This window comes from Rousettus aegyptiacus, unplaced genomic scaffold (assembly GCF_014176215.1).
Source record: "Rousettus aegyptiacus isolate mRouAeg1 unplaced genomic scaffold, mRouAeg1.p scaffold_m13_p_2, whole genome shotgun sequence".
In the NCBI taxonomy this organism is placed as follows: Eukaryota; Metazoa; Chordata; class Mammalia; order Chiroptera; family Pteropodidae; genus Rousettus; species Rousettus aegyptiacus.
In genome coordinates, this window is record NW_023416295.1 from 52,302,807 (window position 1) to 52,326,258 (window position 23,452).

Sequence of the window (23,452 nt, forward strand, 5' to 3'; positions counted from 1 at the left end):
TATTGTGCTTGAATGCAGAGAAGTTATGTAGCAGTATATTATGGAAGAAACTGAAGGTCAGTTGCATGTCATGTAAGTTATTGATAAAAAAAGAAATGGGATAGAGAACTTTAAATGAAGTAATCAAATAGACAGAAAATGGCTGTAGAAAGTGGCTACGAGTCCACCATTGGTGGTCAGAGTTTAAAAACATGTTCCACCAATGGACACGTTAGGCCTCTTTGCTTCCATGGTAAAATGGAATTAACAGTCAACTTCATAATAACGTTGTTATTTTGGATTAAATGAGATAAGGTAAGAATGTCCTTAGCATAGTGAATAGTAATAAATAATTATTATTATTTTAAAAAACCCATAAGTAGGATTCCTGATAGTATTTACAGAGATACAATGCAGGGCTTTTAGCTCCTGTGCTCTCTTTTTTATTGCTAAGGTGAAAAAACAAACCTCAGGAATTCTTCCTGAGTTACACCTGGTCGTTGGTGCTAGGGAAATAACATTATGAATTTATTACTATGCCCCGGCAATACATCACAAGACAATTTTTTCCCCAAAATATGATTTCCTCCCTCATTGCTATATAGTAAGGAATTAATGAAAATTGTACAAAAAAATTTCAAAAGTACTGATGTATATAGCCCCTTTTTTCAACCACAAAGATCTTGCTTCCTAGAGAGAAACACTATTAAGTTTTTATTTGTTTTGTTTTGTTTGTTTTTTTTCTACCATTTGCTGAATCCTTTCAATTACAAGGGAAGATCAAAACCTTAAGGAAACCTGTGACAGATAAAAAAAGTTCTTATGAGGGCTTCTAATGTACAAATGATTGTAACTATTACAGTCAAAAATAAAATGTCTCATTTTGCAAATACAGTCAACAGATTTCTAAGTGCTGGGTGTCATGCTAGATACTAGAAAACATGTTTAAAATGTTTACAGTGAATAGAGAAAAACGTTGAAATCAAATTTTGGAATAAATAAAGTCGAACATTTTATTTTTGTAATAGATATGTGCTCTATAAATTGACCATAGTTTTATTTTATTGACATTATCACTAAAATACAACACTGCAGAAATATTCACTGGATCAAATTAAGCAATTTTCCCTCTAAATGGACTTACATTTCGTGAATCGACAGCTGCATACATGATATCCATCCATCCCTTAAATGTAGCCTGTAAAAAAGTCACATCATTTAATTTCTTTTCTCCCTATAAATTATAATTTTAGAAAAGAAATTAAGCATCAGATTGACCAAGATTCATTCCAAAGAGGAATATACAATAGTTTGGGGTTAATTTCTAAACTCTTTGGGCAAAGTTTTAAAATATATGCTTTGAAAATACTGCAACTTTATATTCTTCTATAACATTGTTATATGCATCTTTAACATCTGTAACTAACTCTTGATAGATTATAACAATATGCTATCATTAAAGCAGTTATTAACTTTTGACTCTTTTCTTCCTATGAGAATATAACAAAAATTTGATGAAATAATTCTATGCGTGTAGGACTAGCATCAGAAAAGTTGAAAAATATGGTGCATTGTTTGATCTTAATGCTTTCTTTCATATGTATTTTTTTTCTGAATAGTCTTATCACCAATCACAAATCATGCTTCTTCCATAAGAAGAAACAGTTTCCTAGTCTGAAAACAAACACTATATTCAACTGCCATTTATTCTTTTAAATATTTGTTCTTTGTGTGCTGTGGGCATGATTGTAATCCTGACAACAAGAGTGTTATACATTTTTTTTTCAGTTCCTTATTTCTACACTGTTAATCCTTTTCTCATATATATATATGAGAAAATATATATATATAGTGTTGGGTATTGTCGTCGGTAGATCATCTTAGAGAGCATGTGAACGTGCCTTAGAGTGAAAAATTAAATGAATTTTAGTTGAGAAGTTGAATTATTTTTATATGAATCAGTAGCAGACATAATACACTTGATAGGAAGGTTTTCATTTGCAAGAAAGCAATCTTCTAATCTGAAAGTGTTCAAGCAGCAGGCAGGGAGATGGGAATGGGACAGCAGTCTGAGTGATGAGTAAAAAGGGAAGTTTCAGTTATGATGGTGGGAAAAGTTGGGTGAGTGGAGACTTATCAAGGATATCCATACTCTGGTACCTGAGAAAGAGTACGGAAATCTATTACTCCCCCATACACCTTTCCAACTCCACCCTAGAGCCAGTGTCTCTACTTTGCTTGGAGTGGGGATGGGGGAAACCAATGGGAACCTACATAGAAATCTAAATAACAAAGGACTGGTGCTCGGGGTCTAATGCATCGTTTGGGAGATTTTAAGCTTTGCAGAGATGTGTACTTTTAACTGGTGAAGAAAAGATAGTTCAGCAATGATTGAAGAAGAATCTAGGCAGATGGGCCTGAGGAAGTATTTGCAAATATAAAGAAGAATTTTAGATTCATTTTAATAATACATCACAGAGAATAATAAAGTGGTCACTTACTACTTGAAGCAGAGAAAGATATCCAAGTCCTACATTATCAAAGTTTACTTTCACATTTTTCCACCTGGCAGTCTGATTGTTTTCTATGAGGGCTTTACATTCACTGTAGTTGTTGACCACGCTTACATCAAACATTTCTCCAGTGGTATAGTTGATACAATGATAAAACTTGCCAGCAAAGAGATTAACTCCCATGATACTGAATATTAGCCAAAAGATCAGACAAACCAGAAGTACATTCATTATGGATGGAATGGCTCCTAAAAGGGCATTGACAACAACCTGGCACAAAAATGAGAAGGAAAAGAAGGTGAAAAGTCAACAATGAATATTTATTTTTACCTATCTTTAAATACCGTAAAAGAACAAAGTCAAATGATAAAAAAATATAATCTATTCTTAAAGTTAAATATTGGGCAGAAAATAGCATCTGGTAACTCCTACTAAAAGTTTTAATTATACTAACAATAGTATAAATTAAATTTTAAATTATAGAATTCTTCATCAAGAGGTAAAGCCATAGATGTAACAAACTTTCATTAAATAATGGAACTAATTATAAATGCAAAGAGTGATTAAAAGTACAAACAGTGACATGACTACAGAAGTAAGGTCACATGTGAATATCGCGGTTTTTAAAATCATGCAAACCATAACATTTAATAGCCAAATTTTGAGAGTAAAAGAGAACACCTGAGGGTCAAAGTTCAAGGTGAAAGGGAACACTAATAATAATTATTCTGAGAAGCAAGTGTAAGCCAGGACTGTCCCCAGCAATGTGATATACTGTTACCCGACCTATAAAAACTCTGGAGCAAAGAGATCATAGCATGGAGACTGAACATGTGATGGGGAGAAAAGGTTTGGAAATCAGGAGATCTGTTTTCCAGTTCACATCACAAATTAGCTGTGCACTTTTGGGCAAGTTATTTAACATTTTTGGCCTAAAGATTCTCCTTTGAAAATCCCTTTTGGAAAAAAATTCTCAAGTTATAAAATGAGAGACTCTAATAATTAAAACATAGGCTTGACTATGGGTAGCTGTATCTTTTTAAACATTACAAGTTGAGTCAAAAGGGTTTCACTTAATGCCTTTGTTATTTACAGCTTTTAAGAAAATTTTTAAACATGGCTTTTAAGAAAACTTTTTTCAGTACCTTTCTTAATTATCCCTCAAGTAAATATTTAGCTAATTATCTTGTTCTGTACAAACACACCTAAACTACATCAAAAATAAACTATTAACAAATAGACATGTAAAATAAAAGAAATACACATTAGCCTTCTTGAAACCCCTTATGGGAAAAAAATATATACAAATAAATGCACACATAGAAATATATGAGTAACAATATCTTACAGCAATAGTGCCAAATGAGTACTGGAAAAAGGCACAATTCATTTGCAAATTAGCACCTGGAGCTTATTTAGTAAAGGATAATACTGTAATAGATTTTTAAATGGAAGTAACTTTTAAAGAACTTATTACAGTGTTAAGTTACTACTGGAATTTCAACTTTCTTTGATAATTCAGAAGTACTTAGACTTGACACTTAATTTTTAAGTTCACCACAAGGAATGCTCTACTATGCAAATGTGAGCAGACGTTGGTTGATAGTTATATAATTTTTTAAAAAGATAAATAGCAAAGAAATAATACATATGTTTTCTATGAGAGTCAAATCTGTGAAAGGACAAGGAATTAAGGTTCTTATATATGCAAATTTGATATGGAAAATATGAAAATTATTCTAGTACTGACAGTTTGATTTCATTCTTAAAAATAAATGCTACTACTGCAAAATTAGTAGTTTTACATTGATAAACTGAAAAGAATTTAAAGGTTAACAGTTCCTTTCTATGCAACTATGCACACACAAACGCACAGGCACACACACCTACACACACCATTCATTTCTGATTGTGTTTGCAACAATGGTCCTAAGTAACCATTTTCAAATATCACAAAAAGCATCATTTTACAAGTTCTTTTTTAAACAGCTAAATCCACCAAGATAGGCCAACATCATTTCCTCAGTGCAGACAGTACGTGGTCTCAGGTTTTGTGCCCCAGGGGATAACAAATGACAGCACGAATTCCTCCCTGTTCCTTTGTGCCACCTTTCTAAATGAGTGCTATATTTCCACAGTTGACCTACTTCTTAGCCATCTCAGCCTCTGTTTGAAAGCTAAAAGGCCAGATTTGGACTCTGAAAGGCTCAAAACACATCCTACAGAGCAATGATGAAATGATGAGAAATGAGCTGGTGGTTTTAAATTACAGTGAATGGGATTTCCTGTACGTTTATAAATGAAATGAACATAATTAATCTTGACGCACATCAGAAGCCCACACAACACGATAAAAAATTTCTCACAGAGTGAAAAATCTAGCGAGAAGCAATCACTCAGGCATTATATTCTGTGAGTGTCTCCAACAATGTCAAGTTTATGGCCACCTGACAAATATCACTGATCGATGGGTTACGTCAATAGGAATGTAGAAGACAAATTCTTCATGGATTCGTCATTTCTAAGGTACAAAATGTCAGTCTGTTCTTAATTATAATTCCAATAAACTCTAAAGCAATTGGTCTTACCCTCATTCCTTCAAACCGGGATAAGGCTCTCAATGGCCTCAGAGCTCTTAGTGTTCTGAGGGATTTGATGGCACCAAGTTCTGAGTAACCCAAGGCATTTGCAGTTAAGCTAACCAATGAGACCTATACAGGAAAAGCAACACAATTTTCTTACTTAGAGACAAAAAAGCTTACACAGTTCAATCTTGCTCTATGCAATAAGCCAGTAGTTCTCAAACTCTAGCCAGTATCAAAATCATCCAAAGGGCTTGTTGAAAACACAGATCCCTGGAGGCGGAGTCTGATTCATTAGGTTTGGGGTGGGGCCTGAGAATTTGCATTTCTTCAAGTTCCCAGGTGAGTTTGATACTGGTCTGTAAAACACACTTTGAGAACCACTGCCATAAACTTATGAAAAGGTGGAAGCTATATATGTTCGCTTTGTAAGATTCTTGACAAGAACATTTTAAAAAATTAAATGTAAAGAAAGAAAGGAAAATGACACAGATATGCAATCTTCATTTACACATCTTTAAAATTGTATCATTTCTTATATAATTTAGCAGACCTGAAAGGGAAATTAAAACTTAGTATAAGTAAATAAGTAAACTATGCAAACCATGGGTGAATCCGAACATAAACACATTCAAAAAGATCTAGGCCTCTGAACAGTGACTTTGTCTTTCTGTAAATTTCAATATGAGGATATAAAATCATTAGGTCAAATTAAATAAATAACTTTTAAAAAGTTGAAATTTTAGTATAACTAATTAAAAATTGCCAGAACAAGTTTTCTTTAATCATTTATACTAATGTAGTTGATAAAAAATTTTAAAACAGCTAAAAAAGAAAAAACTTAACTGTCATAGGTAGCACTGAAATATCTAATTTCCTCTGAAAATAAATAGAAAACTCATTAAAACTGTATAAGCTAAGGAAAAATAATTTCTCCTAATGTGCATCTGAATTTCAAAAGCAGATAAATGAAAATTCATGTGTAATATAGGTTTTAAGAGTATGATATTAATGGATATTTGAAAAATGTTTTTTAATAAAAATAAATGAAACAAAATTTTTACAAGGAAACTAATTTAAACTGTTCAAACTAATTTTGCACATATAATCTGAAATAGCAAAATATTTAAATTTGGAAAAAATTAAGCTAGAAAAATGTATCAAATCATTTATATATTTCTCTTAAAAATCTAAATTTTTAGGCTTTGTTAGTCTCCTCTTTATAGATAATTGACAAATAAAGTTACTGAATTATCTATTGTGCATATTTTATGTATATAAAATACAAGGTCTACGGCCATGCCACCCTGAACAAGCCTGATCCCTTCCATTCTCGGAAGCTAAGCAGGGTTGAGCCTGGTTAGTACTTTAATGGGAGACCACCTAGGTCTGTAGGCACAAGAAAATTTAAAAAAATAAGGATTGTAAGGTGACAAAGTCCTTACAATTGCCTTGCATAAAAAATAAATAAGAGGAACTGTAGTACTTTATATTATCTGAAGACAGAACCAAAAAGATAGGGTAAATTAAAAAATGGAAGATAAAAGTTAGAATTAAAAAAAATTCTGAACAGGGGAAATATTTATTAGCTAGTTAAAAGAAATGGTAAAATATCCAATTTTATGTGACTCGTGTAGGTAAATGTGAAAAGGAGATATATTTAGTACTTTTCATCTTTCTGGAGCAATCTCCTAAATGGTCTTTTGGCCTCTAAATAATCCTCCTCTTATTCCATTGTTCATAACTTCACTGAATTTTTCTCCCTGAAAGAGTGAGCTTTTCTTGTCACTTTCCATAGAAAATCTTCAATGGCTTCTTTTTTTTACTAAATCATAGATCTAAATCTCTTTGGATGGCATCTAAGGTTCTTCAAACTCTTTACCAAGTTACCTTTCTTATCTTATCATCCAATTACAGGATGCTTTCCCTCACTCTGTGGCACTGTGTCTTGAACAGGCCCCACTGGCATGCATCAGTGTCTGAAGGCTTTGGTGTACCTGCCCTCATCTGTACCTGATGACATTTTCATCTCTCAAACTGCAGCTCACACTGTACTGCCCTCATGAAGGCCTCTCCTCCTCCCTAAATGAAGTGAAGGGTACTTCTAATACAGATGTCATCTTTGACTTGTATATACATCTGTTTTTACCAGTCAACTGTAAGCTCCCATAACCCCAGAAAAAATGACATTATATTAATCTCTTCAAAAACAAAATAATGTTCAATAAATATATTTTTTGAATAAAAAAAAGTTCAAAAAACTGAAGCAAAGTATTAGTCTAATATATTATAATAGTTTTCTTAAATCTTAAGAAGGTAAATATCAGAATATGCTACCTAATTTGAATACCAGCTGTAAGACAATTAGATTTTTCTTAAGAATTTATTTTCAGGTAGTGTTGACTTAATATCTTTCTTATTAGATAGCAATATTAAATAGAATATATTTTTATTTGAAATATACCAATATGTCATAACCACATATAGAAAATAAAGAAAAGAAAAAATATCATCTATAATCTCATTATACAAATAAAAGAATGGTTATAGTCTTGATTTTTTTTGTTGTTTGTAATGTTCAAACATACATGGTTTTAAGTATTATTTATTATGTTATTTTATTACCAGATACTTTTGATATAATTTTGCATGTGGCTATATATATTATATTTAATAGTAGATTTGCTTTAGGCAAATTAAGAAAAAAATAAAAACAAAGGCATTTTTCTCTCTTAAATTTAAAAACCTCTCTTTGTCTGTTATAACTTGTTCCCTCTATTTGGTGATTAGAAAGCTCACAGTGAAGTAAAAGTTATTTCTTTCACCTGAAACTGTAAAAAAAAATTTTTTTCTCCAAAAAAAGGTTACTTTTCTTTTTGCTAGCAAGATATGTAAATTTTATATATCAAAATAGATCTTGAATTATTACAATCAACAGAATATTATCTTTAAAATGCACTATTCATCACGTTGCACTTTCCTGTGCTTTTTCTGTGAAAATTCCAGTGTCTTCCTCCTCCATGTAGATGGTGAGCAGCATCCTGTCCCTTTCCCCCTCCCCATCCTCTGTCCCCACAGCTCTCCTAGTCTTTTCTAGACAAAAGGTCTTTCTTTCATTCTATCCACTTGAATGAGCTACTAATTTGAAAGGCATTTAAGAAGTAAATCAGCAAACTAATAAAATAATTAAATTTTTGTTGTTGTTAAGATCTCACATTTGTGAATAAAAAGGGAGATTTTCCTCAAAATTCTCACTCAGAAATCAGGAAGTAACCTCATATTAATATTTTTAAAGCCTCTTATATTCTGATATTCCATCTCATTTATTTTCAACACCAATGTATTTTAATAAAACTTTTAAATAATTTCCCCATGGCCAAGCTGTTTTCATGGCCAAGAAGTATCTCTTGCTCTTCGGACTTTCAAATTTTTTTGTAATTAGTAATCTACATGTAGGACAACACTTCTCAACAGATCTCTGGTGATGACAAAGATGCTAACATCAAAGATGCTTGTGAAACATTTAAATATAGTTATTGTGTGAAATGTGAGAATAAAAAAGAAAACTTCTATATTAATATATTATTTTGTATAACTTGAGGTTTTAAATATTCATTTTAAACTAAATCAATAATTACAACATAGCATTTGGCTGTTTCATCTATGAAAGTACATGCACTTAAATTGGCCAAAAAATAAATGGTTTGGGGCTTCTTCTCATTGGAAAAATGGGAATCATCATTTATATTTTATATTTGGGCCCACACAGACAGTAATTAAGAAGTGCCTACTATGTGTCAGGAACCATTTCAAGGACTAGCATATATCATGACAGGCCAAATGAATGATGTAAGAAAGTGCAGAATACTCACATCGACAATCAGAAAATCTAGCCAGCACCAGGCATTGGTAAAATACATTTGAAAACCATATGCCACCCACTTGAGAAGCATTTCCAGGATGAATATGTAAGTGAAAACTTTGTCAGCGTATTCTAACATGGTTTTAATGGTTTTTCGCTGCTCAATATATATATCTTCAAAGGCCTGTAAATGAAAAAAAAATCTCATTAAATTTCATTGTCTTAAACTGTTTCTAATTGATAGCTTATTAGTAAAAAACATGCTGCAAGCCTCTTCTCAGGTGCTTAAGGCTGGAAGACTTCGTGTTTCCCATACCTGTATTTTGTTATATCACACAATATCTCTCATCCTCACAAACAACTTATTGTAAAAACATGATACAAGAGGTTTATTGAGGGGAAAATCAAAGGGTTTCAGATAAGATAAAGGAGAAGACCATACGTCACCTACCAGTGCTCCACTGCTGAGAAGAATCATGAAGACAATGAAGGTTTCGAACCAGTTGTGCTCCACTATTTTATAGCAAGTTTTCCTCAAGTTCCACCAGAGTTTTCCTTTGCCTTCTTCTATGCTTATCTGACAACACTTAAACTTCCGTACACAGTCTAAAATATATCAAAGTAAGTAAAGAAAAAAATTTCTCTTTGATTATGCACATTTAAGTTGGTGGGAGATTCATCTACATTATTACCTGATATACTATATGTAAATGACTTTATTTTTTTATGATGGCTTCTTTTATAGAAGTAGAAATTATCTATATATTTTTAAATCATTCATCCAATACTTTTTTGTTTAAGGGATCATTATAATGGTTCATACTACATTATAATAACATTATAGAAAAAGAGAAAATTAAAATCATCGGAGTTGATATTTCCATCCTATTCTTACTCTAAGCGTGTGATCCCATTCTTATATGGACATTATGTATATTCGAATTTTCTTAGTTCACCTTAATGGTATAGTATTTTCTTTTTTATTATAAGTAAATAGAATTTGAAAGTTTTCACTATAGTTTTCTGGATAAGATTACTAGACTTAACCATTCCACTCACTGAATATTTGTGTTGTTTTTGGCTATTATCATCGATAATGTAATAAACACCTCTGTGTAATTTGTGGACTACTAGATCAGAAGCTTGTTAACAAATATTATTGAATACCTGCTGTATTTAAGAAATCTGTTGAACAAATTGTAATACCAGAATGTATGAAACGTTGCCTTGTTAAAAAAAGAGTGTTCATTTTAAGCAGGGTGATTTACCCATGGATTCCATGGTTACAAAAAGCAACAATTATCACAAAATAAATTAGGTATTGTGAGAGCTCAATTTGATATCTGGCGGAGATTAATTCGATATTGAGCTTTACGGAGAAAATGGATTTGAGGTTAGACTTTGAAGGATGTGTAAGAATCAGGTCTAGTACATGGAGCTGCAAAGAATGGAGAAAAAATGATACGAGTAAAACTTGGTGACAGGAAAGTTCGCAAGTTGCATGAAGGAGAGTTAGGAGTCAAGACTAAGTCTAAGAAAAGACACTTAGAGCCAATCAGAAATACGAACCTAAATGAGTCATTTAGAAAATTTAAATTTTATGTGCTGTCTAACGAGGAAAACATTGAAGGATTTATTTGGGAGTGAAGATTCACCTGATAACAACACTGGTTTAGAATTATCTATGCCTATTTAAGAACTGGATGGAAGAAAGAAGATGGAAAAGGAGTTAAGAGTCTCCTTTGATGAAATTCAACCAACTGAACATTAAAGAAAGTGAAGTCAAGGGTAATGGTGGTGACAGTGGTCAGGAATCAAAAGATACCGCTGAGCTGATAGGACCTGGCAGCACATAGAATATGGGACACTGGGGTGTGGGAGACAGAAGTCGGGAGGCAGGGTTTTAACCACAGTAGAGGGCTCTTGTTCATTAAATAGAAAAATGGGAACCTCATCTTGAAGGAGGATAATATTTTACTTTGTAGATACTTATCGTATGCTACTTTATAATGTAATCAGCCAGATCATATCCTTCGTTTCACAAAACTTAATAAAGTGCTATTAAATGTTATTAGTTTCTCATCTAAGAAATATATGGTATATTTGTTGTTTCTTTGAGGGCAAGATCTTTTTCACATTTCTGTTTCCCAAAGGATCAAGAATTATAGGCCCTGAAAATATTCGATGTAATGAATTAAATGACACTGTAATTAGTTTCCCTCACCATCAAAGAGGATATGAGATAAAACAAACAAACGAAAAAACAAAAAAAAAACCACTTTAACCAAAAAAGACCAGTGTTAGTGGAAATAATAAATGGCAAATTTGAGACACTTGTTTATCTCTGAGAGGGAAAGAAGGGAATGAGATAAGGAGGGGGTACAAAAGAGACTGAATCTGTATCTGTATCTGTTTTATTCTTAACTAAAAACCCTGACAAATTGTCAAAGCTGGTTGTGGATATCTATGTATTATTAATTATTATTGTTTACAACATTATATTGGTAATACTTCATACTTAAAGGTTTTTTATTTTACAAAATACAAATATTGATAGTATAATAATTATTATTATGTATATGTTGTGACTAAAATAAGCTAACTCTCTAGAAAAGAGTAATAACTAATATCATATGAGTTATTTTTGTGAAATACCATGTGCATTTTTATAAAGTCATAAATTTTTTCATAATCAAATAACTGTACTGAAATGTATGCAGATTTTTTGAAGGAAACAGTAGAAAAGTGGCTTCCCTCATAACTTATGCTGAACAAATAGCTGTCCCTTTAAAATTATTTAAAAAGTGACAATATTTAAATATTTATTTTCATCAATGCATTTAAGTCTCAAATTGATAGATGTATATAACATAATCTTTTGTAATAATTTGAAATAATTTATGGCATTAAAAAATTAGTTTAAATTTTAAATTAAAACAGCTTTAATATTCTTAATATAAACATATATCACCTAAATGAAACATTTTTAGAATTATTTTAATAAAATAACATTACTAGTCACAACTTGAGGCAATTATTATTATCAAAATAAACTTTTATTTAAACAAGTACTATATGGTATTGAATTTGGGGCAAAAACATAGTATGAATTATTAAATAGCTGTTATCTAAAAAATGAGTTAAAAATGAAGTGATTCCCAGAGTTTTAAAGAAACATTTCTACAGTAGTAGTTCATATAAGAAATGTTAAGAATTTCATACCTTGTGGAATTGAACTGTTTAATGCCTCTTTGTATCATTAGCATTTCTACACTAAATCTGGACTGGCTGGATGAACAGGACAGAAGCAAACCTGACACAAGTGGAAGCTTAATAAACCCTTTGCATTTAGGCTTCCAATCTCTTGCGCCTTTGCCTTCGCCATGAGAACAAACCCAGGCCGGTGCGTGGAGGATGAGAGAAGAGTCAAGTGGAGCAGAATCAGCCCAGTTGTCCCATCTGAAACCCCAGACTTGTCTCAGAGAACCCAACCAAGATCAGCAAAACCAGCTAGCCAGCCATAGACTTGCGAGCAAAAATATATGTTTTATTATATACTAAGAATTTTTGATGATTTGATACACAACACTATTGTTCAAGAGATAACTGATCCATACCTCAAATAACATAATTTTAGCTTTCTTCTGAAAATCCTCTTCAGATTATTCAAATGGCATGGTGCCCAATATTATATAACTCAATATATTTTAGCATTTTATTATCTATTATTCATTACCATCCAGAACTGTTACTCAGGGGCAGTTTTAAATGTATAATTATCAAGTAGTACCCTTTATGATCTAACAAAACAATAAACTACTTCTTTGACTTTTAATATGTTTTATTTTTAAAAAAAAAACTAGAGAGAGAGAGAGATACTTTGGTTTTTGGTTTTCTCTTTTCTTTAGATATTCTAAAAGGGCACCAAAAAAAAAAAAAAAAAGATTGTTACAGACTATCCGACTACATAATTAGATTTTATCTTTTTAAAAAGCATCTTTGCTTTGATATAGAAAAGCAAAACAAGCAAACAAACAGTGGCTAGAGAGACATAAATAATTAAGCGGAAGGAGGAGAGAGAATGGATGGACGGATGAGAGAAGTCCAATGAGCACGTGTGCATTGTTCCCCTTACCTTCTGTAAAACAGGCTTCTGGTTCCAGGGATTCTTCAGGTTCCACCTCAGGTTGCTCTCCCTCAGCGGGAGCTCCTATATCAACCGTGCTGCCTTCAGATGAACTAGTTGCATTTAACTTCTGAAAATCAATTCCACAGAAAAGCGTTTAAAATATTTTCTTTAATCTATAATATAAAAATTCAAAAGGCGTGCCCTCAAGTCGTCTGTATGCATTTCCTTGATCTGTAATTTAAGAATATCTTAAACATAATGCCAGTCTGCTTTAGTAGAGGTGGGGGGTCACAAGATTAGATACAGCACCACAGGATATTTTTTTTCTTTAAAAATATGGTGCTAACAACTGACATAATTTTTGATTGAGCCCATGTATACAGATTCTGAAATAAAATCCTGCAAAGAGCTTATGTAAGTTGACAGAGTTGTATGGTTGTCTGTGATCTTGGTTTTGTAAATCAGTTTGCAAATGGTATAGTTTTATTCTAAAATTGTGACCCAACCAACGAAAGCTGCACAAGTGTATTTTCATGTCAAATGCAGAAAAGATTTGGTCGAATGCACATAAACAGCAATAATCTAAATTTATCCACTTTTCATTGACATGAAAACATAGACTACTGGTTGTTATTAAATATATTCTATAGCTTTCTAATTTCCAAAGGAGCAGCGCGTTGTTAGCTATATAGCAAGAGCTGATACTTTGCATTCTCTTTGGCCAATGCACGCCTGTATTTCACTGTGCATTTGGAAACTACTTGTTACTCTGGCACTCTTACCTGTCCTGTTAATATAGGCAGAAATGTCTTTGGTTGTTATTTTGTTTTCCATTAGGTTAAATCAAATACCACCAGAGAAAAATATACTAGAAAGAAGTTGTTTTAAATCTCGAAGCAACAAACTTTAGCCAGGTCAGGTCGTTCATGGGATCAGCATGAATGAAGAGATCCCAGTCGTTAACCTGGGCTTAAAATGCTGCAGGAATGACACAGGGCCAGGTATGAATGCCACATGGAATCAGAGTAGTTTGGGCCACAGCATTCTCGAACCTGCTACAATGTTATTACCATTAGTGCATAACATTAGTAAATGGCTGAGCTGATTAGAGCTACTTTATAAAGGGGATGAGGTAAGCACACGATAAAATGCAGTTGAAATATGTTGAACTACTAGAAAATGGGTATTTGAGTCGGTACTGGAAACAGTCTACTCATATTTGGGTAAGGTTACATGAACTTCCCTGGGAAAATAGTTCCTTTCCTGTACGAAAATAATTTTTCAATCTAAAATATTTACTTGGCAAGCTGGTGCTGATGAAGTAAAATATTTATAGATGACATATGGGATTGAAAACGGGTCTTATGTAATTTGACAATACTAATGATAGAAGCATAAATATCATATATGTCTATCTTTTTAGAACTAGTTTGGAGATTTCTTTTAATTTGACCAAATTACTTAAATGAAGGATTATATGTTACAAGGTGCTTATAGGCCATTGATTTATTTTTTACTCATCAAGTATATCACTGTCCTAGACAATGAATTATAATATCTTTGCCAATAAAATTTAAATAGATTTTATTTTAAGATGAACAATCAAAGTGAGATTATTACAAATATTCTAATTTTTAAGACTTTTTCTAATTTCCTGTGCTTTGTCTTTGAAAAATGTAGCTGTGTTTACATACATATAATTGACTAAGAAATGACTAAACTACCTTCTCAATCCATTCTGTCTGAGTCACATGAAGTCGTTACATATTAAGATCCTGAAAATACTGACCTTATCATTTGCAGGACACTGAAACATGATTTAAGTAATCAGAAAAACTGAAGCATGAGTATCTGGTCTGACTACATAGAACCCACAGTAGGAATTAGAAAAGATTCCTTTTCGGGATAAGCATCACATTGCACATACAGGTTAGAAGACCTGAGGGTGGGCCTAAGGGAAAAAGGAGGATACATATTCAGGGTGCTCCATGTGCTGAGGCCGGCACTGGTGAATTACTGCATCAGAGCCTACCTCAGGGCTGGGTACGCTGCAGGTCTTCAATAGATATTATTTTAAAAAATAAATGAATAAATGAATGAATAAACTTCTTCATTACATAATGAATGTTAGTCCTTGACAGTGACTGGGAGAAGTCACTAGACAAGATATTCCAGGGAATCTTGGTTCAAAATGTTCAAAAGTTTCCAGAGAATCGTGTATATCTATTACCAATCCTTTCATTTGGTGCAGTGACTTAGTATTGACATAGAATTAATTGAAGTTTTTTTAATGAAAGCCAAATATTTATGTTTTAAAGTCATGTTATTATTTTTTTAAAGTGCAACAAAGTATTTTGTATTTCTAGAAAACATATTTCACCAGACTTAATCTTTTGAAACAAATATTGTGCTTTTGCCATCTCTGTATCTCTAGCACCTGTCACCAATGTTTGTGTTTAATAAATGTTGAGTAAACAAATCGATGACCATTGCATGGACTCTTCTTCTACCACCATTTCTAACACTTTCTATCTAATATTTCATTTCACGCTCAAGGGGATACAAATAATATTCTGACTTAAGTGCAGAATAACACAAATCTTTCAAGATTCTGAATTGTGAAAATAACAACCAATAGCTCTTAGAATTACCAGTGCCGTCTCGACACTAAGTTCCCAATTATTCAGACCTGAGGTGAGTCTATGAAGTAAACTGTAGTTTAACTCTGGAGTCAGGAAAACTAATACTGAATCATCTTGACAACGTTTTTTTTTTTTTTTTTTTTTCCTTTTCATTCTATGTACATTGATTTACAGTCCCAGTAGTGAATGGAACCTCCTCAAGGAGGGGCAATCTCATCCTTCTCCATCTTCCTCCTGATGTGGCACAACACAGGACCTACCCGTCTCATGCATTACCTGAATAGCTTTACTTGGTTTACAGATAAAAAATCTATGTTCACATCAATCCTCGACATCAACCAATCCAGTGTCTATCTAGAGAACGAAATGTGGCTTTCATCATCTTGTCAAAAGTCACAGCGAGTCAGTAGCTGAACTCTAGATCTTCTGTACTCCATTTTGCCAGGATTCCCTAGAGAATTTCTTTAATGATTCGTTAAAAAAGCCAACCTTTATTCATTTAAAACATTTAGTAGATGTGATATCTAATTAAACATTGTAGGTTCAAAATGGTGCTTTACGATGTTGATTCCCAAGTCTCAAGACCATGAATTTAGTACTAGTTCAAGTTATATTATTTCTTATATGTATTAATGTAGACTAGAGCTAGATATATTAAAATATTTCATGACAAAAAGTTTAAACAATAATCCTGAGATCTGGGCAAGAAATTCTGATTTGTAAAACCTTTCTAGTAATATCAAGTCAAAGATTTTCTTAAAATTGCATGAGGCAAATATAACAATGCTATAAAATATGACTAAACCAGTTAAAATGTGTTAAGTGCCTATAAAAACTAAATGAAGTAAATTAAAAATATAAAAATCTTCAGCTTTAGGTAGAGTCATAATTACAATCAATCCTAACTATAGTGCAAATTCACCAATTAGAACTGTGAAACATACATCATTATATGAAACTATTAGTACTAATGCATTTAAACATTTTTTTCAAATAAAAGTTGCTTGTAAATGTTTCAATCTAGGCATCACTCATGACAAAATGCCACATGAGCAACAAACCAAAATACCAGCTTCCCAGAAACGGAACTAGTTCTACACTTTCAGGCTCCATGCTTGACAAGTTCTATGCCTCTCTTTTATAAAATTTAGATGTTTAGGTTTCTTTTTATTATTTGTGCTTTATTTATTGGGAAACAAGTAGGCTGAATGATATTTTTAGAGTAGTGCTTACCTCACTAACAAACTCATATTAACAACATATGAGTATATTTCGATGTCAGAATAGTAAAGAGAGTAAATAGGAACAGCAAGTTTTACTTTCTATAAATAGCATTGGCAATCATTTACTTTAAGGTAGAAATATTAAACATTTTTTTCTGGTGAAAAATGTCATATACAAAAATCTCTTACTATTTAAAATTTGCTGGATTCTTCTAAGTGCTGGGTAATTATAGTCACAGGAGTTAAACAGGGAAAAATCATATTTTGCTTAATGATCTAATAAATATCAAGACATGCATATCTAACTTTCTATTTTTAAACACATCACTTCAACTTTAACATTCCACATCATTGATAAATTATTATTAAACATTAACGTGCCAAACTAAATCCTTCTTTTAGAAAGTAAAAGTATTTTTAAAAATAATCACAACAGAAAAAGGGAGATAATACTTCTTATTAAGTTTTTCATAGAAAAACATTGTTTCTCATCATGAAGTTAAGATATAGTTTTAAAGAAAATGTACATAGTAAATATTGTATATAATTTAGAAAAAGAGTGATATATTCTAATTTGAGTTACTAAAAATTTGAGATTTTTTAAAAAAGATCAAGCATTCTATACCTAACTAAAAGTTTGGTCTCCAAAAATGGCAATCCTTTGTTCCATATGTTTCTTAATTCTAAGTTGTACTTAAAGAGTTCTGGGTCATTTTATATGAAAAAAATCTTAACACTGGAACAATGAAAGTGATGGTCTTGCTTGCTTTTGGATAGGCTTAAGGCTGAAGTGCCACATTAATGCTCAGAAAAAATTGTTGGTGTTACCTTCTTAATAAGGAAGATGGAAAAAAATCAAAAGTACCATTATTATTGTATCACAATATCCAGAAAATCCTTTTGTCTTTATAATGGGCACACTATAAAGTTCTCTAATCCATAAATAGCAAGAGCTTAAACATCTTTCTTGGGATGGAAAAGTAACTCATATCACATTGACCTACCTCTGAACAGATTACCAGTGCCCCAAAGGCACTAATGTTTGGCCCATCCTGTTCTTATACTAGGGGTATTTAGACCTTTTTTCTCTCCCTTAATCACTATACCCCTGGAAAATTTTTCCTTAAGAACTGCATTTTCTCCAGGAAGAAATCATAGCACCCATGATTGCTTACCCAAACTGTTCCTCACATCTTTTTCCCCCTTCCCACTTCTTAAGCCCTGGAATTCAGTGTGTGTAGTCCTTTAACAGACAATACAGACCTATTTAAGGAAATTGGGAACTATAATAATGTGAGAGTTGAGAACAAATATAGTCCATTTAAATTAGTTCCTACTTAGTTTGTGTTCTTCTACACTTAATCCAGCTAAATATCCTAAATACATTGGTAGACAATATACCTGATTAGCACTTTCCCTCATATATCTCTTTACGCAGAAACTTGGAAAATGGGATACTCAGAGAATAAGGGAACTAACCTTTCCTCTTTCCAAGAAACTGGGAAAAACAAGCCATTATCCTAAAGAGTCACGTCTCATGCTTTTCGGAAGAATTAATACATAGTAGGAAAAAATGATTCTCTCTAGCTGCTGTGTATATGTGTATATGTGTTTAATTATGAGCAATTACACATCTTAGGTCTCATATCATTCCTCTAATATATGAGGTGTTATCTTTCATGAATCTGGAGTGCCAGTGACTTAATATTTTGTTCCAAAGTATAAGAGAATTCTCCAAGAATGACATGATCATTACTCCTTGCAAAGAATCAAATATGCTTATGGCAGGGTTGTTTTATAGTTTTGATGGCAGAAGGAGAGGAAACTGCATCTAAGTTACAAATTAATTTACATCTTTTGAAAAATAATTAAATTAGATTAAGTAATTTACCATATTTTAGCACAAAACTGTGATTTCGACATTAGGAAATGAAAGATCCACCAATGTATCCAAATAATGATGTTATACTCATTGCCATAGTCACATAACAAGGAAAGTTCCTTCATTTAAAAGACACCAAAGGAGCAAGAGCTCAAAAAGATTCTCTTCCTTTATAGGAGTTTGCAGTGCCAGATATACTTAAATAATATTCTTCAAGAGAAAGTTTCCCAACAGGTATGGATGAAATAGAGGAAACAAAAACACAAAGAACTGAAGAAAAACAGGATGAAGAAAGTGGATTTCAGATCTACTTTCAGAATGAAAATACCACGTTAAAACGTCCTTTAGGAAGTTTTCACATGAATAAGGGATTGCTTTAATTTATAGATTATCCTTTAGAAAAACTTAATATGACACTTAATTAAAAAAAAATTATCAACAAAGTACATTCACTGAGGCTATATTCAAGAAAAGGGGGTGGGGACAGGGGGAAGAAAGCTATTCTGTAAGAGTATTTCAAAGAGTACCTACATTTATCCTTTAGGCCCTTGGCTTGTTCAAAACGCTGTAAGGTTAAATGGAACTTAATAATCCATCAAGGCATGCACTTGTACTTTTCAGTGAATATAGTTTCTATTAAGATCTATGTAAGAAAATTAGCAGTTAAATCATCCTTTAAAAATGTTAGAGTTGCCAGACTTGCCTGACCATGCTTTATGACTCAGCATAAGAGCAGCTGTGCATGTTTTTATTTTACTGCCAATGGATGGGCAAGGAATGTAGCTGAGTAACATGCAGGCCAGTCAAAATTCATTTAGAAACTGTTTATATTTATATATACATATATATACAACTTGCTTGGGTAACCTGGGTAAAAGTGATGGCACGAGCCTCTGGCTGGTTAAAAAACACCAGAGCTGTATTCTTGATGGCTCCAGCTTGATTTTACCCCTGTGAGAAGTAAGAATGGTAAGCAGTGAAGGTCACCATATTGCACTAGTAAATTTCACTTTGAAAAACATCATTCAAGCATGCCTTCAACATTATCAAACTCTCAAGAAAAATAGATTATTCAAAATCACAAAGTATGAAAAGAATTATATTAAATACAGTCAAAATAAGGTAAGAGTTAAAGCATATACAATTATGACATGAACTTAAAATGATATACTCTAGAGAATCCATAGAACAATCAAAGAATCATGTAAATTTGGCCAAAAAAAATAGAAAAGGATTTAGTTCAAACACCAAAACATCCTCTGGGTCTACTTGGTTAATCTGCCCTATCAAAAGGGATTCATTTAGGCATTCCAAAAATTAAAAAGTGCTTCACTTTTTCCCTTTTATTTTTTTAAGCATTTAGAAAAGAATATCAATAAGCCTCTTACAATAATATCTTACTACTCTACATATGATATTTAACAGCATGATCCCATCCCATCAGTTTAGAAAAGGACATGATAAAAATAACTTGAAGACGGAACACTAAAAAGATATTTCGGGCAGAAATATTTGGATATCTTCATTGTTTCAATTTTGTTTTGTTTTCTAGCGTAAAGCTACCAAATAAAATAACAAAAGATTAAAACCTGCACATATTCCCTTCCTAGACTACTGCCCTAATCTTTTACTAGCTTATGAGTTTACATTTAAGAAGTCTGAGATAAAGATATTATTTTTATCTGAGATATTATTTCTCCAAATAATAAATTTTAACAATCCCTATGGTGGGAAGGTATTGAAAGGACTCTACAGCTGAAGCAATAAAATAATTATATTTCCAATTGGCAGGTTAACTGTTTGCATCCAATTCTAAAGTACTGACTATATATATATATACTGGAGTACTTAACTCAAACAGAAAACACATAAAAAATTTAATGATAACAAGTGAAACTGAGAAGAGAGTTTGGATTTTCCTAATATAAGCTCTGCCTTACTGGACGTTGCTCTTATCCAGCAAAATGGTGTTATGTGAGGCAAAACACATAGCCTTTTGGAGAAGCCTGAGACTTTAAAATTTCTGAATGAAGAAGACTTAATGTCAAGTTAACTACACCGCAAAAGACACTCAAATTTAGCTAAATTTTTAAACTGACTGATAGCTTCAACTTTTGACTCTTCAGAACACTATGCTTATCTAAAATTTTATTAACCAGGTCTTAAGACATTTAATTTTAAAATAATGGTTTTATTAGTAAGATTTAAAAATATTTCCCTCAAATGTCATTGGTTATTTGTGAAACTAGTAGCTAGCTATACCTGAGTACTTACATGTTAATTTTATTATTTACATTTAAACTTCTCTGAATTTATGCTTAACATCCATTTCTACCTAATCACTGAATAAGTAATGCTACCTATCTTATAAACAAGAAAAAATGGAAAATAGCATATTCTTCAATAATTTTACAGAATAAATATAGGAATACTGAATGAAATATCTAAGGTTCCTTCTTAGAAATATATTTTAGCTCATAATTTTATCAACCGATCCCTAATTATTGTGACTTTGTTACACTACTAAATTGTATTCCTTAATGCTTCAAATTCCCCCAGATCATCCATCTTTCTGAGAATAAGAATAGTAATAGAAGCTTTTACTATCCCTGTCAATTAATTCAAATGACAAGAAAGGATAAATATTTGTTTTTGGTTGTTATTATTGTTATTTTTAACGGAAGCTTTAGTTACTGGGAATTCTGTTTTCATTTTCACATGGTTAAACAATTAAATCCTCAAGTTTTATATTCTGTCTTCTCTTTACCCCCAACTTTGCATTTATTAACTTATAAACAAACCTAAAACATATTTACTCTGGTACTCTTACTTTTCTTGTAAAGAGTACTTTAAACCACCAAGACTCTTACCATAGTTGGTAAATTCAGAATTTTATATTCTATAATATATTATGGCTTTTTGTTTGTTTAGACAGCATGCTCTGGGCTCAGTTGGCTTAAAAATATTTTCAACATGATTCCTCATCACTACCTTCACTTCCTTAAAAAAAATTATTTATCTCAGGAAACATGAAACTATATGTAAATATTAAGCAAAGATCCCAGATTTTTCATGAAGAAATATACTTTCACAAACTAAATGAGATCACATTTTATGAAGTATTTCCTAAGAGTCAAGAATGTAGCAAAATCAACAGTAGAACTACTCTCTCACCAAGTATTTTTCTAGTACGTACAAAGAAAGAAAGAAAGAAAGAAAGAAAGAAAGAAAGAAAGAAAGAAAGAAAGAAAGAAAGAAAGAAAGAAAGAAAGAAAACGACCATTGTGGGAGAATTATAAGAAATAAATTGGATAAACTAAGGCATTTTCACAAGTCTAAAATTATTTTTAAGTACTTACAAAACTTCATCTTAATCTGCATATTAATATAATTAGTAATTCAAAATGATAAATACTTGAAAAACAGCATATCATTTTTTAAAATAGTCTGACAGCTTAAAGCATAACACCAAAATGTCTTTTTATTTAAAAATTCCTACCTCTTTGCTTTCCTCCATATCTGACTCACTGCTGAATTCTTCAGTATTTAAATTTTCAAAGTCAGATTCTCCGACAGCAATTGGTACAGTCACAGTGAGGCTGGGATTGTTTATAAACGACATGTAATCACTTTCATCCACGACATATTTTTCTACACTGCTGCCTATGCCACTGGTAGTTCCATTTCCATCTTTGAGATAATTGAGGTCTTTGCCTATTTCTATGGTGGTATGGTTGGAAATACAACTGTCTTTTTTGTTATTTAGATCTTCAAGAGGTTTAATTTCATCTAAAGCTTTCTGCTTTCTAACAAAGGCTTTCTGAATAAATTCACGTATTTTCCTTTTAACATAATCAATGCCTTTCTGCATCCTTCCCACAGCAATCTGGAGATTGTTCATTTCATTATCATCATCAGTGGCAGCAAGGTTGTCTGAACTGAATGAACTCAAGAGCAAGGCCAGAAAGAGGTTCAGAACCTAAAACAAAGAAAATTAGGTGATCAAAACATTGTTATTTCAACTGCTCTTGACTACAAATTTCCAAAATTATTCTTATACCTAATTTTTTGGTAATAGGTATTTTTTCTAGCTTATGATAAACTATCCTGAAAAAAAAAGGGGGGGGGAGATGGAGGGAATGGTTATGAAATAAATCCTGGCCAATATCAAATAATACTATTAACACTATTTCCTCTTGACTCATTGCAAAACTACTAAAACCATTGTTGCATAAAATATCTATATTAAATTCCATTCCAAAAGAGAAATCTTAGTTATCTAGATAGTGGTTTAGTAAAAAAAGAAAAAAAAATGTTTTATTTCAGATGCTAAGTATTTTGCTCACGTAACCTAGATTCTCCAGGACAATAATAATTTACTATAATTTGATTCTTAAAACTAAAGATTTCATTATATTTAAATATAATTTGGTTTTTATGTATTTGTACCAATTTTTGCACCTAGATAACTTGTCAAATTCGGAAAAATATACCTTTTGCTAGATTAAAATCCAGGGTTTTTATTTTTTGGTTTGGAAAAACATAGCCACCAAATTTGTACAATGGTTGGAAATATTACAAAGAAATGGCTATTATACAATAATAATGATGTTAAAATTGATTAAAGATTGTGGAGTCAA

The 23,452-nt window shown here is 31.8% G+C and overlaps 1 protein-coding gene across 5 annotated transcripts in view; it reads right to left on the reverse strand.

Annotated features, from left to right (window-relative positions):
- Window positions 1-23,452, reverse strand: part of SCN2A (sodium voltage-gated channel alpha subunit 2) — a 121,091-nt gene that overhangs the window by 11,426 nt on the left and 86,213 nt on the right. For all 5 annotated transcript variants that reach the window (XM_036236909.1, XM_036236912.1, XM_036236913.1 and 2 more), the window contains 7 exons: window positions 22,312-22,791; window positions 13,072-13,192; window positions 9,388-9,542; window positions 8,947-9,120; window positions 5,081-5,203; window positions 2,481-2,762; window positions 1,124-1,177 (listed from right to left, as the gene is read on the reverse strand). In XM_036236909.1, coding sequence (XP_036092802.1) covers window positions 1,124-1,177; window positions 2,481-2,762; window positions 5,081-5,203; window positions 8,947-9,120; window positions 9,388-9,542; window positions 13,072-13,192; window positions 22,312-22,791 — 1,389 coding nt within the window. The remainder of the gene's footprint in view (window positions 1-1,123; window positions 1,178-2,480; window positions 2,763-5,080; window positions 5,204-8,946; window positions 9,121-9,387; window positions 9,543-13,071; window positions 13,193-22,311; window positions 22,792-23,452) is intronic.